General features: G+C 39.7%; 1 protein-coding gene across 4 annotated transcripts in view; it reads right to left on the bottom strand.

Annotated features, from left to right (window-relative positions):
- HELZ (helicase with zinc finger) overlaps positions 1-22,124 on the bottom strand; it is a 151,647-nt gene that overhangs the window by 19,316 nt on the left and 110,207 nt on the right. For all 4 annotated transcript variants that reach the window (XM_068530583.1, XM_068530582.1, XM_068530585.1 and 1 more), the window contains 4 exons: positions 17,139-17,218; positions 12,667-13,207; positions 12,010-12,268; positions 10,695-11,211 (listed from right to left, as the gene is read on the bottom strand). In XM_068530583.1, the coding sequence (XP_068386684.1) occupies positions 10,695-11,211; positions 12,010-12,268; positions 12,667-13,207; positions 17,139-17,218 (1,397 nt within the window). The remainder of the gene's footprint in view (positions 1-10,694; positions 11,212-12,009; positions 12,269-12,666; positions 13,208-17,138; positions 17,219-22,124) is intronic.

Below are 22,124 nucleotides of genomic sequence, written 5' to 3'. Positions count from 1 at the left end.
GCTTCATAAACATTTGGAGACTTTTACAATGACACTTTTAAAAGGAGTTTTCCATTTATTACTAGTGAGGACTTTTAATCAAACTATTTCATGGCAAAGTACCTCTTAAATGGCAAAAGCTTTGCTCTGCACCAGCGTTCTGCACTGCTGGCTCTATGTTAAACAAAAGGTTTTTAACGTGATACAACTATCTCCACTTAGGAAGCATGAGGATTTATCTCTCGAGATAAAATAACTGGAAAGTAAAATGGGGGAAAAAAAAGGTCCTGTTCATAAACACAAAGCAAGGAAAAATCAACCTAAGAATAAACTTAACGAGAAATGAAAACGCTACAGAATTTTACAGAGGAACACTCAGAAAACAAAGAAAAAAGGAAGAGAAGGAGGGAAGAAGGAAAAAAAAAATTAAAATATTGAAGACTGTACAGTTCCTAAATGAGAGGTTTAAAATATTTGTAAAGACAAAATTTCCCCCAATTTAAGCTATCCATCTGATGTAACTGAAATTAAAACCTAAGAAAGGTTTTTGTTTCTGTTTCGGGGGGAGGAGCTCACATAGGTATTCTAAACTTCTGGCAGAAAAACCAGAGAATAACCTCTTCTCCCCGGCACTCCCCAAACCGAAACTGGAAGAAAAAAACAAAGTAATAAGGGAGACGTCACACTATCAAATTAGAATACCAGAAAGCCTCAAAAATTAAAACAGTGTACTTCTGGTACAGAAACATATAGACAGATGAGGAGAAAAATAGAAAGTCCAGAAACAGATTGCAGCATATACTGAAGAACTGCATCTTACTCAGAGATTAGATTCTAAAGTTATCATGCAAAATGAAAAACCTCATTCAGATCAAAATTACCCTTGAAAGAATCCCAAATCATGCCAAAATTACTAGAAACTGAATCCTTGGAAGCTCAGAAGCCAAGAGTTAACATCATTCGCTGCTCCTTGCATTTCATTTCCCCCTCCCCTAACAGCAGTGAGTTGAAACACAAATGTGATACAGCGGTATTATAAAGAATTTAGTATTTGACAAGAAAGCTACTATTCTATTGAGTGAATATGCAATCATTTAATAAAGAGTATGAAAACAACTGGCTAAATATTTGGAGAAACTTAAATCATAACCTCAAGCTTACACTGAAATGTGAAATCCAATTGGAGCGATTTCTCAGTCTCTTTCCAATCAGGGATGGTCTGTAACCTGGTCCAGGTAAGGAGGCCCCTCTGCCCTCTGTTCTCCTTATCTCCTCACATCAGTGAAGAACTAGAAGTGGGAGAGGCTGCAGGCACTAGGACCAAGCCACAGAGCCCTGGCTTCATCCAGGCAGCTGAGGGCCAGGGCTTTTGCTGCATTTGAGGTGGGTAAGGAAAATCCATGGATTGATGCCCTAAGCATCTAAATGAGAAGACTCTAAAAATTTTAAGTGGCAAAAAGTGTCATAGAATAGGATCAAGATCACGTTTAGGGATCTTGACCTGGTAGAAAGAAAGGTCTGATGGGGTGATATAACTGAGCACAGCAATTAGCGAAAAAAATTGTTTCACGTCTCCAACAAGTAATCCCCCCTCCATGACAGTTACATGTTCTCACCTGTGAATGCTATGAAAAGCTATCTGTTACTGTAGGTGAACAAAATTGGCTACCCCAAAATGTCTCTCTGGCTTGAGGATTAATTTAGGCTGATTGTTTTTAAGGCCCAAAAGACTCAGGAAGGACCTCTGACCTTCCCGCTAACTGCCTAAAAGAATGCAGATAGAGGACCTGTTCCAGGAAGGGAGCTGTCACCAGAGATCACTATAGTGCGAACTAAGTGTCTAGACAGGGAGGAACCCAGCAAAGCCTGTTTGTTAAAATTCCTCTCTGGGTCCCACTGGCTGCACCGCCGGCAAACCACACACTTGATTTTCCATCTCCAAGCCAACTGCCTTCCTGCGCTCTGAACTCCAACCACCACCCCACATCCTTTTGTCTTAGCTGAAGATGGTATTTAAGGTGAGGGCTTTGACCATTTTGGTGAGTTACTCAGTTTTCCTGGGTCTCTCCCATGTACAGATGATTTTAAACTTTGTTTGATTTTCTCCTATTAAGCTGTCTCATGTCAATTTAATTCTCAGACCAGCCAGAAGAACCTAGAAGGGTAGAGGAAATTTCTTACTCCCCGACATTACAGTAGCTATCTTGGTATAGTGAAATGAGGAATAACTTCTCTAACTTCCACATTTTCCATGCTGACCAGATATATCACTTGTCAAAAGAAAGTCAAAATTATTATAAAAAAAGAGAAAACTAATGAAACACCATCTGTTCAAGTTAACTGTTAAGCTAACATCTAGATGTTTTCATCCAACACAAGCTTCACCTACCAAGGTTTCTAGCAATGAAAGAATTCACAGTAGGTAGGGAAATAACCCATTTTTCTGTATTGTTAATGTTAAGGAAATTATTTTAAAAGGTTGGAAATAAACAGCAAGCATATAAACCATTCATTCTGTGAGATGACTCACGCAAAATCGTTTTGTACAACATAACAGACAGAAGTTATCCTAAAGTACTGAAAACGTCAAATCCTGCAAATGTGGTAAAAATATTTTCCTTGTCAAGGTATTTTCTTCAGTGTTGCAAGTCAGTCATCATTTGTGAATCTCATGCATCAAAATAAAGGTGACCAAATGTTTTTGCAAAAGTAATTGCACTCTAAGAACCCACTGACAATTGAAGGTACTTATTCATACACTCACAGCTAAACAGTAATAACAAATGTTAAGAGCTCGAAGGTACAGAGAACTTAAATTCCAAAACTAAGAAACATTTAAATAGATCAATGATTAAAAGTACACTATTCAGTACCCAGCATTATTTAGCAAAGTACAAAACTTTATAAAACCTTATAAAAACTGTGGCATGTTATTTCCCCCAAACATTATGAACTCATTCTACTGGTTAGATCAAAAATATCACAAGGGTTATCAGTAAAAATGGTGGAACGAGGAACTCCATAAAAGCAATGAAAAAACTGACAAAGGGCTTCCCTGGTGGCGCAGTGGTTGAGAATCTGCCTGCCAATGCAGGGGACACGGGTTCGAGCCCTGGTCTGGGAAGATCCCACATGCCGCGGAGCAACTAGGCCCGTGAGCCACAACTACTGAGCCTGCGCGTCTGGAGCCTGTGCCCCGTAACAGCAGAGGCCGCGATAGTGAGAGGTCCGCGCACCGCGATGAAGAGTGGCCCCCGCTTGCCGCAACTACAGAAAGCCCTCGCACAGAAACGAAGACCCAACACAGCCAAAAATAAAGTAAAATTGCTTTTGCACAGCAAAGGAAACCATAAACAAGACCAAAGGACAACCATCAGAATGGGAGAAAATATTTGCAAATGAAGCAACTGACAAAGGATTAATCTCCAAGATTTACAAGCAGCTCATGCAGCTCAATAACAAAAAAACCAACAACCCAATCCAAAAATGGGCAGAAGACCTAAATAGACATTTCTCCAAAGAAGATATACAGATGGCCTACAGACACATGAAAGAATGCTCAACATCATTAATCATTAGAGAAATGCAAATCAAAACTACAATGAGATATCATCTCACACCGGTCAGAATGGCCATCATCAAAAAATCTAGAAACAATAAATGCTGGAGAGGGTGTGGAGGAAAGGGAACACTCTTGCACTGTTGGTGGGAACGTAAATTGATACAGCCACTATGGAGAACAGTATGGAGGTTCCTGAAAAAACTACAAATAGAACTACCATACGACCCAGCAATCCCAATACTGGGCATATACCCTGAGAAAACCATAGGTCAAAAAGAGTCATGTACCAAAATGTTCACTGCAGCTCTATTTACAATAGCCAGGACATGGAAGCAACCTAAATGTCCATCGACAGATGACTGGATAAAGAAGATGTGGCACATATATACAATGGAATATTACTCAGCCATAAAAAGAAATGAAATGGAGGTATTTGTAATGAGGTGGATGGAGTTAGAGTCTGTCATACAGAGTGAAGTAAGTCAGAAAGAGAAAAACAAATACAGTATGCTAACACATATATACGGAATCTAAGGAAAAAAAAAAAAAAAGGCCATGAAGAACCTAGTGGCAAGACGGGAATAAAGACACAGACCTACTAGAGAATGGACTTGAGGATATGGGGAGGGGGTGGGGTGAGATGTGACAGGGTAAGAGAGTGTCATGGACATATATACACTACCAAATGTAAAATAGATAACTAGTGGGAAGCAGCCGCATAGCACAGGTAGATCAGCTCGGTGCTTTGTGACCACCTAGAGGGGTGGGATGGGGAGGGTGGGAGGGAGGGAGATGCAAGAGGGAAGAGAAATGGGAACATATTGTATATGTATAACTGATTCACTTTGTTATAAAGCAGAAGCTAACACACCATTGTAAGGCAATTATACTTCAATAAAGATGTTTAAAAAAAAAATAAATAAATAAAGTAAAATTAATTAATTAAAAAAAACCAAAACAAACAAACAAAAAAACCTGACAAAAACCGTCACAATCAACTTTCTTGGAATTTAGGAAACTAAAGCTTGCAGCAACCAGGGGAGCACTTAATCAAGAGAAACCAGAAAATTTCAGTAAGAAGAGCAAGATTTGCGGTATTTTCATTTACCATAGTCCCATGCCCCTGCTTCTCCAGCTGAGTGGTAGCCTTGAAAATAAGACCCTGCGTTTCCAGCACTACTATCAGAGCAGAAGAGGCCTCACTGTCAAAGAGCTGTAATTATTTGTTTTGACCTGTCTGGTACAAAACAACACTTGACTTATCTAACTCAGAACTCAACCAGTGCTGAAGGGGCCATACTGAAAATATTTACAAGGCCGATGTTTTAGTTGCTGCTGACTGAAGCAATGGATAGCAGTTGGACCAAACAACAGACTAACAAAAAGCTTTGGAGGAAAGCCTGGGTTATAAGATACTTTAGGGAATAAAGACTTTGAATAGCTCCGACCTGTTCCTCCCTGGGAATCTAGAAGACCACACACATGCCGTGCACGTGCTCAGGAAAGGCCTGAAAAGTTCTCACCTCTGGCTGATCTGGAGGCTGGAGAAGCAGGAAGTTAAAGCTAAAGCAGAGGTGTAAACTGCCTGGCTGAGTATGGAAGGTGTGCGCAAACACACATACACACAGATGCCTCTGCAAAAACTGGGCAATGTTTTTGGAATGGGGTGTTTAAGGAAATCTCTGGGCAATGACTAGTTGATCATTAAGCCCATGGAAGAAAAATTTCAGAGGCCACACACAACAAATACTGACTTTAAAAAATTAGTTCAAAATTTAAAAACTAACTTAAAATTAAATTTAAAAAGTTAGTTCAGAAAAATCACTAAACAAACAAATGACAAACAAATGACAACAAAATCAAAAGGCAAAAGGATGAGAAAAGACATTCCATGCAAACGGTAACCAAAAGAGAGCTGGCTATACAAATTTGTATTTGTGGCTATACAAATATCAGAAAAAAACATACTTGAAGACAAAAATTGTTATGAGAGAGAAAGGATACCATATAATGATAAAAGGTAGACAAGGAGACGTAACAATTATAAACATATGTAAACCTAAGGACAGAAGCCCAAAATACATGAAGCATAAACTGACAGAATTAAAAGGAGAACTACACAATTCAACAATAATATTTGGAGACTTCAACATCCTACTTTCGATAATGGATATAAAACCTAGACAGCAGACCCAAAGGAAAGAGAAAATTTGAACAATATAAACCAAATAGACCTAACATATCTATAGAACATGACACCCAACGAGAGAGCAAGATACACATTCTTCCCCAGTGTACCTGAAACATTCTCCAGGATAGGCCATACAGCAAGTCTCAATAAATTTTAAAAGATAAGAATTATACAAAGTAAGTTCTCTAACCACATGGAGTGAAATTAGAAATCAATAACAGAAGGAAATTTGGAAAACTCACGCCGGAAACGCTTGTCTTCCCCGAATTTTGCCAAAAATGTACCCTAAACATTATACTAGAAGTTCTGGCCAGGCAATTAGGCAAGAAAAAGAAATAAAAGACATCTAGATTGGAAGGAAAGAACAAAACTATATTTGCAGATGACATTATCTTCTATATAAAAAATCCTAAGGTATCCACAAAAAAAAATCTATTAGAGCTAACAAAGAGCTCTGCAAGTTTGCAGATATACAATCAGTTGCACTTCTAAACACTAGCAGTGAACAATCCAAAAACTGAAATTAAGAAAACAATTCCATGTACAATAGCACAAAAAATAATATGATACTTTGGAATATAACAAAAGGAGTGTAAGACTTATAATTGGAAAACTACAAAATACTGTTGAAAGAAATTTTAAAAGACCTAAATAAATGGAAAGGTACCATGTTCAGGTACTAGAAGACTTTATATTGTTAAGATGGCAATACTTCCCAAGCTAATCTACAAATTTAATGCAATCCCTTTTAAAATCCCAGCTGGCTTTTTTTTTTGCAGAAACTGACAAACTAGCCCTAAGTTCCATATGGTAATTCAAGGGACCCAGAATAGCCAAAACAATCTTGAAACAGAAGAACAAAGTACCAAAGACTCATACTTCCAAATACAAAACTCACTACAAAGCTACAGTATACAAGCCAGCGTGGTATGGCATAAGGACATATATAGATCAATGAAGAGAATTTAGAGTCCAGAAATAAACCCATAGGTCTGCAGTCAACTGATTTTTGACAAGGTTGCCAAGACCATAAAATGGAGAAAGAACAGTCTTTTCAATAAATGGTGCAGAGGAAACGGAACCACCACATGCAAAATAGGGAATTAGACACGTACCTCATAAAATGTACAAAAATTAACTCAAAATGGATCAAAGAATTAAATGTAAGAACTAAAACTATAAAACTAGGAAAGGTAGATGTAAATCTTTGTGATCTTGGATTAGACAACAGTTTCTTAGACATGACACCAGAAGCAGAACGAACAAAGAGAAAACAGATAAATTGGACCTTATCTAAATTAAAAACTTTTGTGCATCAAAGGATACTCTCAAGAGGGGGAAAAGACAGTCCACAAAATGAGAGAAAATACTGCAAATTATATGTGATAAGAACCTAGTATTCAGGATATACATAAAAACCCTTATGGCTCCACAACAAAAAGACAATTGTTTTTCAAAGCAGACAAAGTATCTGAATAGACATTTCTCCAAAGAAGATATACAAAAGGCCAATAAGCATATTAAAAGATGCTCAGAATCATTAGTCATTAGGCAAACACAAGTCAAAACGAGATACTACTTCACACCCACTAGGATGCCTATAATTAAATAATGGACAAATTGGAATCTTTATACATTGCTGGTGAGAATATAAAATGGCGCAAGACATTGTGGAAAACAGTTTGGCAGCCCCTCAAAAACAGAGTTACCATTTGACCCAAGAACTTCAGGTACAAGAAAGCTGAAAATATACTTTCACACAAAACTTGTTCATGAATTATTCATAATAGCAAAAAAATGGAAACAACCCAAATGTCCATCAATTGATGAACAGATAAACAACCTGTAGTATATCCATACAACGGAATATCATTCAGCCATAAACAATAATGAAGTACTGATAACATGCCACAAAGTGGATGAGCTTCAAAAGCATTATGCTAAATGAAAGGAGCAAGACACGAAAGATCACATATTGTACGATTCCATTTGTATCAGAAGTCTCTACAGGGACAGAAAATAGATTATGAGCTGCTAGGGACTGCAAGTAGGAGGGTCAGGGAGTAACTGCTCATTGGTTACAGCATTTCTCTTAGGGTGACAAACATGTTCTGGAATTAGATAGCGGTGGTTGCTGCACAATATTGTGCATATAGTAAAATCCATTAAATTTTACTTTAAAACGGATAAAATGGTGATTTTTTTTGTTATATGAATTTTATCATAAATAAACAAATACACAGGTAGACACATACATAAAACACTGCTTAACTGAAAATTACTACTATTCAGTTGTGAAGCCATTCCATTATAATTTGAAATAATGTCATATATGTGTTGTCCAGTCTTTAAAAGTATGGTTCCAAACTTTATATCCTCACAATACATATATATATACAGATACCAATTCATCTTATGCTTACAATTTACATTAGGAGGCTAAGACAGCAATTAAGTTGTTTTAATGACAGTTATTACACAGGATGAGCCAATCAGTGAATACTGGAACAATTTGAACAAATTACCTCCAAAACCCTACACATAAGATATAGAAGCTTCCCTATGAAACTTGACTTTTTAATCAGCATCTGTAGCAGAAAATTTGCAAAACATGAATAAATTATTTCTAAAGCCTTTAGAAATCATTAAGGAACCGCCAAAATGAAGCTAATGTCAAAAAAATATTTTTCATATCTCAAAATTCAAAACGTTTACCCTGCTTTAAGAAGACATCTGTGATTGATAATGACCACACGAGCTTTACACATTCTTACCTTTAATCACTGTAAGCTTAACAGGAACAGCTAGACAACATTTTTATAGTCCACACCGAATGGCACCATTTTTGAAATTATATAACCTAGAATTACTAAGATTTTTATATCAGTGAAGGTCCATAAAGATGCTCTTTGGCAATACCAAAGTATAATTCAGTTTACCCTAAATTGCTTAGTTTAGCAGAGTCAATTCTACGTTAAAGACTGCAAATTCTGATATTTGGGAATCAGTGTCATCGTGTATTAACTGCCCGAGTCTAAGAAAGCACCAGGATGAATGACAGGAGAAAGAGCACAGCCCTTGCAACAGACCACTGGCTGAGAAAGCCAACATCTATGGAAAACCTTAATGAACAAATTTGTAATTAACAAATGTAACGCAAGTAAAAAGATGAGCCACTAAAAACCATTCCCTCAGATCAGACAGGACGAAGCTTCTTGAATGAATAGCCTCCTCAAGTCAGTCAGATGTTAAATGTTCTAAAACAGCAATAAAAGGCTTCATGTTGTAACAATGACCATTCTACAAAGCCTGAAATAGCACAACAAAAAGAGGAAAATTAAAATAAGTTCCAAGAACAGCCTCAGGTAAATCAATGAAATTAGAACACTCCCTCATCACATCATATACAAAAATATACTCAAAATGGTTTAAAGACCTAAATATAAGACATGGCACCAAACAACTCCTAGAAGAGAACACAGCCAAACATTTTTGGATATAAACCACAGCAGGTATTTTCTCAGACCAATCTCTCAAGGCAAAAGAAAAAAAAGCAAAAATAAACAAGTGGGACCTAATCAAACTTAAAAAGCTTTTGCACAGCAAAGGAAACCATCAGCAAAACGAAAAGACAACCTAAGGAATGGAAAAAAAAATATTTGCAAACGACCTGACCAACAAGGGGTTAATTTCCAAAATACACAAATGGCTCATACAACTCAGTATCAAGAAAACAAACAACCCAATCAAAAAATGGGCAGAAGACCTAAATAGACACTTCTCTGAAGAAGATATACGGATGGCCAAAAAGCACATGAAAAGATGCTCAACATCACTAATTATTAGAGAAATGCAAATCAAACCCACAGTGAGGTATCACCTCACACTGGTCAGATTGGCCATCATCAAAAAGTCTACAAAAAAAAAAAAAAAAAGTCTACAAATAATAAATATGCTGGAGAGGGTGTGGAGATACGGTTACCCTCCCACACTGTTTGTGGGAATGTAAGTTGGTACAGCCACTGTGGAAAACAGTATGGAGGTTCTTTAAGAAACTAAAAATAGAGCTACCATATGATTTAGCAATTTCACTCCTGGGCACATATCCAGAAAAGACGGAATACTCTAATTTGAAAAGATACACGCACCCCCCAGTGTTCATAGCAACACTGCTTACGACAGCCAAGACACGGAAACAACCTAAGTGTCCATCAACAGAGGAATGGATAAAGAAGATGGGGTATATATATACATACATACACACACACACACACACACACACACACACACACACAATCTATACACACACCTACATACACACAATGAAATATTTCTCAGGCATAAAAAAGAATGAAATATTGCCATTTGTAGCAACATGGATGGACCTAGAGAATATCATACTAGGTGAAGTATGTCAGACAGAGAAAGACAAATATCCCATGGTACCACTTATATGTGGAATCTACAAAATAATACAGATGAATCTATACACAAAACAGAAACAGACACATAGACACAGAAAATAAACTTACGGTTTACCGAAAGGGAAAGGGAGAGGGGGAAGGGATAAATTGGGAGTACGGGATTAACCGATACAGACTGCTATAAATAAAACAGAAAAGCAACAAGGATTTGCTGTATAACACAGGGAATAGTATTCAATATCTCATAATAACCTACAATGAAAAATAACCTGAAAAAAAAATATATGTAACTGAATCACTTTGCTGTACACCTGAAACTAACACAATACTGTAAACCAACTAGACTTCAATAAAAAAATAAACAACTCTTTAAAATGAAGCTGAAAAAATAAATAAATAAGTTGCAAGAAAATATTATCTTTACAAGACTATTAAATATAGTTAAGATCTGTCCACCGTCATCATCAAACCAACAAATACTGGTATTTTTCACCATCAACTAATCCCGAAAGGAGGAGCGCAGAAGAAAGGCATTTACCTCTTCTAAGCTGGGGAGCGAAGAGGACGACACGGTGCGCGCCGACAGCGGGTGGAAGGGCTCTTGGCTGACAGCAGGCTGATGGCTCTGCATGTGCACAAAAGGGGTCTGCGGTGGCCTGGGCGGCAGTGGAGGTAGGCCATAGGGAACACCCGGCCCCATCAGGCGATTCTGCTGTAAGCTGGCAAAAGCCCAGGCTCCGTCAGGTGCCAGGCATTTCAAGGGAGGAGGGGCGAGGTGCTCAGCCGGCAACGAGAAAGGCGAGCTGAACAGCTGCGGCGGCAGGCGCTGTGCAAAGGCTGGGCTGCTGGCTACTTCGAGGTCTCTGCTGCTGTCACTGAAGTTGGAGAAGTGGGAACTGTGGTCTGCACTGGACGGGGGCGAGGGGACTGCTGGTGGGCTCCTGGTCTGAATTTGTCGATACTGCAAAAGTCTTGATTGAGGTGGCGGCATCTCAGCTAGCTCCCGCGTTTCACTTTGATCACGATTAGACAGCTCTCTGATTAAGTCTTGAAACCTACATAAGGATGACGAAATAGGAGGAGGAGAAAACAAAAGAAAAGCTTCATCACATTAAGGAGAGCTTAATCAACTACATGTGTAATTTTTACAAACAGTAGCATACTACTTAATCAGAACGAATGTTAATTCATCTCAAGAACAGGAAGCATTAACGCTCATAGGTGTTGAACTGAAGACACGAAATATGCCCAAGTATCTGATTTCTTTCTTTTCCCTTGGTGTTAAAAACAACTGTCCTGGTCTTTACATGCCTTTGGTAACTGATGGCTATAAAAGGTCACCATAATGGTGGATCTTATTCAGAAGGGATTAGGAAACACTTCAATGCATTCACATGACACCATAAAAACAAGTTTAGAATGAGGACTGAACACTCAAACATCTATACTTAAAAGACGGTAGAATTTTGTGCTACTAGAAAAAAAGATACTGATGATAAATTTATAATTTTTAACTTTTAACCTCTAATTTAATTCTGTCCTCTCTGCATTCTTTGCATTATGACTGAGTATGAAAAAACCACGCACAGTGATGGTATGTTTCTTTCAGAAGGACTGCAAAGCAAGGGGCCACATTAACTTACGAGCCACAGCGGGTCGTCCATGCCTAGATTTTCAGAAGAGTTACTTCTCAAAAGATGCTCTATATTTTAGAGTCAATCGACAGAACTGTGTAGCAAGGTACCTAGAAGGCTGGCATCCAATTTCTTTGGGACAATATTCCAATCTGAGGCTAAAAGGACACCGTTCAAGAAAGGTAAGGGTAAGGAGCTCGTGTCCGTCTGCTGAAATACCTTGAGTCAGTCGTTTCTGCTTCATCTTCGGCACTGCTGGGGAGCTTCCAGTCGGCTCTCACTGGTGGCTGATGTAATCCAATGGGCGGCTGGGGAAGATGCTGGAGGTGCGGGTGCGGGTGCGGGTGAGGGTGAGGATGGTGATGGTGTGGGTAAGGAACGCTGCCCTGGCTGAGATAGGCGTGGTGCTCACTCCACTGCTGTAACCGCACCTGCTGCTGCCGCAATGCTTCCAGAGCCACACTCCCATGCACACGATCTGTAGAAACATTGGTGCGAAGTTTATGTTTTCAGCATTTAGGGTTTCAAGTTAATTCTTTCAAGAGTTTTTACAACCAGATATTCTCCACAAAGAAATGGCTACAACTTGAGTTTTGGAGAAAGCATATGTTCTCTAAACTTGCCGGTAACTAAAGTTATGGTGATGATGGTGATTCTTCCTTACCTACATTACGACATAACCTGACTTCAACTGGATGCTTAGTATTATATAGCATTTGGAACTAGATTCTGACTACTACACTAACTGATTGATTCTCTTGCTGGCGTTATTTGAAGAAATGAATCAATCCTGACTCAAAAAATATCGTATAGCACACGTCATTTACGTAAATCATCTCTGCATTTGTCACGCCCAGCAGTGATCAGAGAACTTACCTAAAGCCTCTCCTACAGGCAGTCCTGGGGGGTTCTCATCAGTGAAGTTATTCAGATGCGAAGGAAGAATGGGGCCGGGCTGCGCAATGGCTCGCAGAGGACTGTGGCCCCCCTGCAGCATGGGAGGGGGTTGCTGCTCAGGAACTGCAGCCTCTGCAGGAGGGGACTGCGGTCGATGAGAAACCGCATCATTAAACAAAGCACTGCTGGGGCCTGCCTGGCAGGCAGCAGAAAGCTGACCCAGCGGATTCTGCTGCGGGACTGCCTGATTCGGCTGGGGCGGCATCGGATTTGGTTGTTCAGGCAAATTATTCTGCTGCTGATTTAACAAGGCGTGCTGCTGTGGAATTGGAAATGGTGCTCTCGGCAGCTGGGGAAGTGGATGAAAATGACGGCTGGGGATTGCATACTGTGCGTGGGGAGCAGGAAGGGGAAGATTTATGTGTCTTGGGTTGAGATTATCTTTGCGATGAAATTTGGGATAAACAACACCAGGACGTGATTCAGGACTTCTGTTCTGTGGATTTGATTCCAAATCCATCTAAAAAAAAGAAGAAGTATTCTTTAGCTGCAGAAGATCCAAGTCCTGTGGTTCACCACCTTTTCCCACCCCTAGCACATCTAAAAGATATGATCCATTCTTATCCGTAATAGCAGGAGCGCTGGGGGCCCGATAAATCACTTTCTGACAATCAAATGAGGGAATATTCTTTAAATTAGGAAAGATGAAACAGAAAAAAACCCGCCTATTAAATGTGAGTCACAAGGAAAGATACTACTATTTTGTTAGCATATCCACTTTAATTCATTTAAAAACATTATTTTTATTTTCACACTTTCTTCCTTGGAAAGATAACCATTTACTTCCTTCTGATATAAATCACTGAAATGTGTTCTTTCCTTCTGATTTTATTGTTTTTATACATCTCTTCCTCAAACATATCTATATTAATATAAAAAAAGTCTCAGTCTAAATAACTTGGAAGTGAACAAAAAAAAAAGTACTATATCACCTTTGCATTAAAAGCTTGGCTGTCAATGTTTGCCATTATTCCTTCAACAAACACTTACTGAGGGCCTACCAAGGACACTGTGCCTGGGGCTGGAGATAAAGCAGCAGTCAGACTGGGTCTGTACCCCAGGGGCGCAGAGCAGGGGCGGCAAACGACGGCCCCCAGGCCACCTCCAGTCCGCCAGATCTCTGTGCATAAAGCGTTACTGGAACACAGCCACAGTTGTGCAAGTTGACGCACTGTCTACGGCTGCTTCCTCACTACAACGGCAGAGGTGAGCGGCTGCAACAGAAACCACACGGCCCACAAAGCCTGAACATTTAGTATCTGGCCTTTCACAGAACAAGTCTGCTAAGCTCTCAGCTCTGGCTTGGAGTCCAGTAGAGGATACCAACGTGTAAACGTAAAATTAGAGGTGTTGTAAGAGGACGTGAGGTGACATCCTGGAGCCTGAGAAAATTAAAGGTGACTTCACAGAGATAATGATAATCTTGCATAAAAAGCTGGAGTTTTTTATCTAGTATGAGGGAAGTACATACTAGATAAAGGTAACAGCTCATACACTGAAGCAGATTTGAGACGAGAAGTTCCGTGCACACAGAGCTACAACTGGACTTACATGCTAATCTCCCCCCTGAAGTCAGATGAAACTGCAGAAGCCCAATTACACAAGACCCTGAATGAGTCAATACTGAGAATAAACATTTTTTTAATCCTGTAAACTGTGGCAAGCTACCAAAGGTTTTTAAGCTAGGGAGTGCTGGCATCCTTCTGAAACACAAGTCTGATCTTATGAGACATGAAACTGACCACTCTCAAGAAGACAGAACAAGCAGTTTGTTCCTGAATTGAAGCTGGGGTAACCTGGCAAGCAAGCTATGGCCACAAATGGCTGCGATGTGCCAATCATGCCCCAAGAGCATTCTCATGTCGAGCTCAAATGGACCAACGTTAAATTTGGCCAATAAGATCCTGAAGACTACTGGGTATATGTAAATTATCTAGAAAATGAAAGGAGAAGGATGGTAACTCGGTCCCAGTCTTCCCAAGCAGCTGCCACGCCTGCTCTTCAACTGTCTCAGAACCTGATTAAGGCTCTTTATAAACAAACATTTTCCCCTATAAATCTTCATCTTTTTAATGACTGAAGCGACATTTCAGCTGAGATAACACCTTTCTCCAACAGATACTGTTGACAGGCATACTCTGACCGCATGAGGGAGACCATGATTAGATGTCAAGGTTGTCTGTGGATAAGCTGATGTTTCAATCGCCTTCTTCACTTCTGACTTTGACATGGACAAGACGCTGGGCCAGTGTCGTAGAAGTTTAGATCAAGACTGTGCTCCTCTGTGATATTACAAGGGGCTGAGCAGGGGAGACGACTGTACAATCTGAAGGAGTCTGACTCTAATATTATCAGAATCAGATTCTCCTCTATTGCTTTCCTCTTAATCCTGAGTCAAGGAGAGCTAGTACATTTTCCCCCTAGGCCCCAGGACGAAGCATCAGGGTGGAAAAGAAAATGAAACACGTCTATCAGGTTGCCTAGTCCCCTAACAGGGAAAGACCACAACAGAAAAATTTTAGAAAGGACGTGAGAGACGTTTGGCCATCTTGGCTTCAGCTGCTCTGACAGCACCTCCGACTCTCCTGGTTGGGTCTGTCCTAACCCTGACCCTGGCCCTCTGACTACAGGTGCTGCTGCTGTACCGCCCCACACGCCCTCTGCTTTCTCTCTGCACCCTTTCCCAAACACACAGGACGCCTACTTTCACTGCTGCTTCCCTCTTACTCTATCAGCAAGCTCCCCTGGCCGCCTAATTGGCACTGCAGCTCCTCCAGTGGGTACTGAGCCCTTCCAGTTGTATAAACTGTGGGTCAGAGCTGCTTACGAGGCATAAGTAACTGAATACAGAGAACAGTTGCTTAAAGCCAGCCTGAGGTTGCAGATACAGATTTGGAAGTCACCATCAGGGAGCAAGTAATGGAAATTGTGGAATTGGACTAGTTTATGGTAAGAAAGCACAGAATGCAAAGAGAGGTATGGGACCATGAGAGAAGCCTGGGAAACCCCAACTTAAGGACTAGGGACAGATGGGAAGGGGTGGGCAGGACCTTATAAAAGAGACAGAAGGTCATGTTGGAAAGAGTTGTGATAAGTAGAAATGTGTGTCAAAGAAACCAAAAGAAACAAGATGGTCAAGAAGAAAGAGGTAGAAAATAGTGCCAAATACCAAAGAAAAGTCAAGTAAGGCTACAACTGAAGCACGTTCATAAGATTTGGTCGCTTTGAGTTTTGTTTTTTTTTTGGCTGTGCCACTTGTGGGATCTTAGTTCCCTAACCAGGGATCGAACCCGGGCCCATGGCAGGGAAAGTGCAGAGTCCTAACCACTGGACTACCGGGGAGGTCCCTGGTCACTTTGAGCTCAACAGTTTTAGTGAAATGTTAAGGCCTAATACTAGTCTGTGTTGGTTAAGGGACAAATAAGAGATATGGGGAAAAAGGAGAAATTAGGCAGTAGCTATATAAAGGAAATAAAGGCCAAATAAAGTATCTTTTAAAAAAACAGTCTACCAATCAATTTACTTACAGGCTGAGGAGGAAGAACCAGTAGCTGGAAAGAATCTGAAGATAAATGAAGAGAAGGGACAAGGTCTGTGAGGTGACCGGAAGAGGAGAGATAAGTCTTAATGGAAACTCTTCCTCTGAGATCGGTGATATAGAAGGATGTTCAAGGACACAGGAAAAGTGTGAGGGCTAAAGTTCTGAGTTAACAGCGTGAAATCCTGACGAATTTCACTCTAAGGCAAGGTCATCTCCTGATCGTAAGAATAACAGGTAGAAGGTAAGCAGGCATCAGAAGAGCTGCTGAGAAAACTGGGCAAAGGGAGCCAGGCACCTACAAAAGAAATGGGGAGGCACCCCACGGGTTCCCTGAGATTAGAAAGCATGCATTTCCAGCGGCACTAATTCAACCAATGATTTGATTTTCCCTAAGTGGTTCACGAGCACAGAAGTAGAAAAAGCGGATGAACAAACAGGTTAAGAGCAAAGGATGCAGCACACAGCAGGTGTGATGAGAGAACAAGGTGAGGGATTGAGGAAGTTAAGTCTCCCTTCCGCACCACAACAGCTCTTCCCCATCCGAGATAATTTCTAATAACACATCTATAGCGGTGTCTTCATTTATTACTTTACCATTGGAAGTCTCTGAGTTCAAGTCTATTGCTAAATAACACAATTTGAGAGAAGTATTCTGATAAATAAAATGGTGTAGACAAAGAAGAGGTGGAGGGAGAGAGTGCAACATGACCCACCAGAACCTCATGAAACAACAACCATAAAAGATATACATAAAAAGGTAGATAATTTTCTTTAAAACACCAGGATTCCAAGACGATCAATCAAACTAACTCCATTAGAACAATGCATTCACTAAAGGTAAACCACATACCTGTTTTGATTCTGTAGGCTTTTTCTCTGGCGTCCGAATCTTATTAATTTCAGGTCCAGGATTATTTGTATCACTTTTACCTAAGAAAATATTTCAAAATTCTTATAAATTGTCTCCAGTAGATGTTACAAAATGCCAATGACTATCCAATATTAGACAAAGAAGTAGAATATTTTAAACATTTTCCAACAATTATTAGTTGATTATTACTGCTTGGGTTTTGTTCTTAAATTTTCAGAGTTGCAATTTCTCTGCAAGAAAGAAAATTTATAAATGAAGCAAATCTCTCTGACAAGGCAAAAACTTAATAAGGGAATAACCTTAAAATATCAAATAACTCCAAAGATAACTGCCCATTCTCCAGGAATTTACAGCCTCATTTTCTTAAACTAGACACAGAAAAGGCCTGTTTATAAAGGCTTACTACTTTGGCCATTTACGAATGCAATTAAGCAAAAATCCAAATAATGCGTCAATGTAATTTAGTAAAGGAATCTAAACTAAGTAAAGATATTCTGAAAAGAATGCAGTTATACTTTTAAAAGTAATACATATCAAACTAAATATAAGTGGATGACAAACATTAAAGGAAGCAATATTAAGGTTAAAAAAAAAATCACAATTATAATAAACAAATAATGCTAGTTCACGCATGTGAAAGGCTTTTAATCTATAAGAACTAACTACTGGATATTTTAAAGCCCTTGAAACAATCCTTAATTTGGGTTCTTCCTTGAAAACATTCTTTTAAGAATGCCACTGGAACTTTGTGCCAGAATAGCCTTACTACTAAACTTTAAGAAATGAAAACTACAATGTCTGAGATGAAAAATACACTGGATGGAATTAGCAGATGTTCAGACACTGCAGAAGAAAAACTTAGTGAACTTGAAGGCATAGCAATAGAAACAATGCAAGGTGAAACACAAAAAGAAAAAAGAATTTTTTAAAAGATGAAAAGAGCACCCGTGAACTGTGGGGTAACTTTAAGAAGCATAATAAATGGGTAGTTGGAATTCCTGAAGAGAAAAAGAGGTGAGACAGAAACAATTTCTGAATAAAGGTCAAAAATTCCCAAAATGATGAAAACTGTAAACCCACAGATACAAGAAGCTCAACAAAGCACAAACACAAGCAGCATGAAGAAAACTACACCAAGGAATATCATTTTATCATAAACAAATTACTAAAACCAGTATAAATATAAGTTCTTAAAAGCAGTCAGAGAAAAATAAGACATCTTATATGCAGAAAAGCAAAGATAAGGATGACATCAGATTTCTCACTAAAAATAATGTAAGCAAGAAAACAGTAGAGTAACATCATTAAAATACTGAAACATAAAAACTATCAACCAAGACTCTATGCCCTGTAAATAAAAACATTTTCAGACATACAAATGCTGAAAGAATTCATCGCCAGCAGACCTGAACTACAAGGAATGTTAAAAGAAGTCCTTCAGGCAGAAGAAAAATTACTGAACTAGAAACATGAACATACAGAAAGAAATCAAGATTACCAGAAGTACTAACTACATGGATAGATATAAAAGATTATTTTTCTTATTATTTAAAACTCTTTAAAAAGATACTTGGCTCTTTAAATGAAAATAATAACAATGTTTGAGGCTTATAACATAGGTAAAAGTAAAATAAATGCATGATAACAATAGATAAAAGACCAGAAGAGGAAAACCTGAAATACTGTGAGGTTCCTTTTCTGTACCTGAGTGGTAAAACACAAACTGGAAAGTAAACTGTGTTAAGTTAAAGAACTCTCAGAATGGGAGAAAATATTTGCAAAGGAAGCAACCGACAAAGGATTAATCTCCAAAATATACAAGCAGCTCATGCAGCTCAATATCAAAAAAACAGACAACCCAATCCAAAAATGGGCAGAAGCCCTAAATAGACATTTCTCCAAAAAAGATATACAGATTGCCAACAGACACATGAAAGGATGCTCAACATCACTAATCATTACAGAAATGCAAATCAAAACTACAATGAGGTATCACCTCACACTGGTCAGAATGGCCATCAACAAAAAATCTACAAACAATAAATGCTGGAGAGGGTGTGGAGAAACGGGAACCCTCCTCATACACTGTTGGTGGGAATGTAAATTGATACAGCCACTAGGAAGAACAGTATGGAGGTTCCTTACAAAATTAAAAATAGAACTACCATACGACCCAGCAATCCCACTACTGGGCATGTACCCTGAGAAAACCGTAATTCAAAAAGAGTCATGTACCACAATGTTCATTGCAGCACTAATTACAATAGCCAGGACATGGAAGCAACCTAAGTGTCCATCGACAGATGAATGGATAAAGAAGATGTGGCATATATATACAATGGAATATTACTCAGCCATAGAAGGAAACGAAACTGAGTTATTTGTACTGAGGTGGATGGACCTAGAGTGTGTCATACACAGTGAAGTAAGTCAGAGAGAGGAAAACAAATACCGTATACTAACACATATATATGGAATCTAAAAAAGAAAGAAAGAAAGAAAAAAGGTTCTGATGAACCTAGGGGCAGGACAGGAATAAAGACGCAGGCATAGAGAATGGACCTGAGGACACGGGGAGGGGGAAGGGTAAGCTGGGACAAAGTGAGAGAGTGGCATGGACATATATACACTACCAAATGTAAAATAGATAGCTACTGGGAAGCAGCCGCATAGCACAGGGAGATCAGCTCGGTGCTTTGTGACCACCTAGAGGGGTGGGATAGGGAGGGTGGGAGGGAGATGCAAGAGGGAGGGGATACGGGGATATACGTACATGTATAGCTGATTCACTGTGTCATACAGCAGAAACTAACACACCACTGTAAAGCAATTATACTCCAATAAAGATGTTTAAAAAAAAAAAGATACCCCACATCCAAAGACAAAGGAGAAGCCGCAATGAGACAGCTGGAGGGGCGCAATCACAATAAAATCAAATCCCATGACCACTGGGTGGGTGACTCACAAACTGGAGAACATTTACACCACAGAAGTCCACCCAGTGGAGTGAAGGTTCTGAGCCCCACGTCAGGCTTCCCAAACTGGGGGTCCGGCAACGGGAGGAGGAATTCCTAGAGAATCAGACTTTGAAGGCTAGTGGGATTTGATTGCAGGACTTCGACAGGACTAGGGGAAACACAGACTCCACTCTTGGAGGGCACACACAAAGCAGTGTGGGCATTGGGACCCAGGGGAAGGAGCAGTGACCCACAGGAGACTGAACCAGACCTACCTGCTAGTGTTGGAGGGTCTCCTGTAGAGGCGGGGGTTGGCTGTGGCTCACCGTGGGGACAAGGACACTGGCAGCAGAAGTTCTGGGAAGTACTCCTTGGCATGAGCCCTCCCAGAGTCCGCCATTAGCCCCACCAAAGAGCGGGGTAGGCTCCAGTGCTGGGTCGCCTCAGGCTAAACAACCAACAGGGAGGGAATCCAACCCCACCCATCAGCAGACAAGTGGATTAAGGTTTTACTGAGCTCTGCCCACCAGAGCAACAGCCAGCTCTACCCACCACCAGTCCCTCCCATCAGGAAGCTTGCACAAGCCTCTTAGATAGCCTCATCCACCAGAGGGCAGACAGCAGAAGCAAGAAGAACTCCAATCCTGCAGCCTGTGGAACGAAAACCACATTCACAGAAAGACAGACAAAATGAAAAGGCAGAGGACTATGTACCAGATAAAACCCCAGAAAAACAACTAAATGAAGTGGAGATAGGCAACCTTCCAGAAAAAGAATTCAGAATAATGATAGTGAAGGTGATCCAGGACCTCGGAAAAAGAATGGAGGCAAAGATCGAGAAGATGCAAGAAATGTTTAACAAAGACCTAGAAGAATTAAAGAACACCTAGAAGAATTAAAGAACAAAGAAGCAGAGATGAAAAATACAATAACTGAAATGAAAAATACACTAGAAGGAATCAATAGCAGAATAACTGAGGCAGAAGAACGGATAAGTGACCTGAAAGACAGAATGGTGGAATTCACTGCCATGCAAGAGAATAAAGAAAAAAAGAGTGAAAAGAAATGAAGACAGCCAAAGAGACCTCTGGGACAACATTAAATGCAACAACATTCGCATTATAGGGGTCCCAGGAGGAGAAGAGAGCGACAAAGGACCCGAAAAAATATCTGAAGAGATTATAGTCGAAAACTTCCCTAACATGGTAAAGGAAATAGCCACCCAAGTCCAGGAAGCGCAGAGTCCCAGGCAGGATAAACCCAAGGAGAAACACAACGAGATACATAGTAATCAAATTGACAAAAATTAAAGACAAAGAAAAATTATTGAAAGCAACAAGGGAAAAACGACAAATAACATACAAGGGAACTCCCATAAGGTTAACAGCTGATTTCTCAGCAGAAATTCTACAAGCCAGAAGGGAGTGGCACAATATATTTAAAGTGATGAAAGGGAAGAACCTACAACCAAGATTACTCTACCCGGCAAGGATCTCATTCAGATTTGACGGAGAAATCCAAAGCTTTATAGACAAGCAAAAGCTAAGAGAATTCAGCACCACCAAAGCAGCTCTACAACAAATGCTAAAGGAACTTCTCTAAGTGGGAAACACAAGAGAAGAAAAGGACCCACAAAAACAAACCCATAACAATTAAGAAAATGGTAATAGGAACATATACACTGATAACTACCTTAAACGTGAATGGATTAAATGCTCCAACCAAAAGACACAGGCTCGCTGAATAGATACAGGAACAAGACCCATATATATGCTGTCTACAAGAGACCCACTTCAGACCTAGGGACACATACAGACTGAAAGGGAGGGGATGGAAAAGGATATTCCATGCAAATGGAAATCAAAAGAAAGCTGGAGTAGCAATATTCATACCAGATAAAATAGACTTTAAATAAAGAATGTTACAAGAGACAAGGAAGGACACTACATAATGATCAAGGGATCAATCCAAGAAGAAGATACAACAATTATAAATATATATGCACCCA

The sequence above is a fragment of the Eschrichtius robustus genome, chromosome 20, assembly GCF_028021215.1.
Source record: "Eschrichtius robustus isolate mEscRob2 chromosome 20, mEscRob2.pri, whole genome shotgun sequence".
NCBI classification, from domain to species: domain Eukaryota; kingdom Metazoa; phylum Chordata; class Mammalia; order Artiodactyla; family Eschrichtiidae; genus Eschrichtius; species Eschrichtius robustus.
Note: the sequence above shows the minus strand (reverse complement) of the source record. Positions and strands in the feature narration are given on the sequence as shown.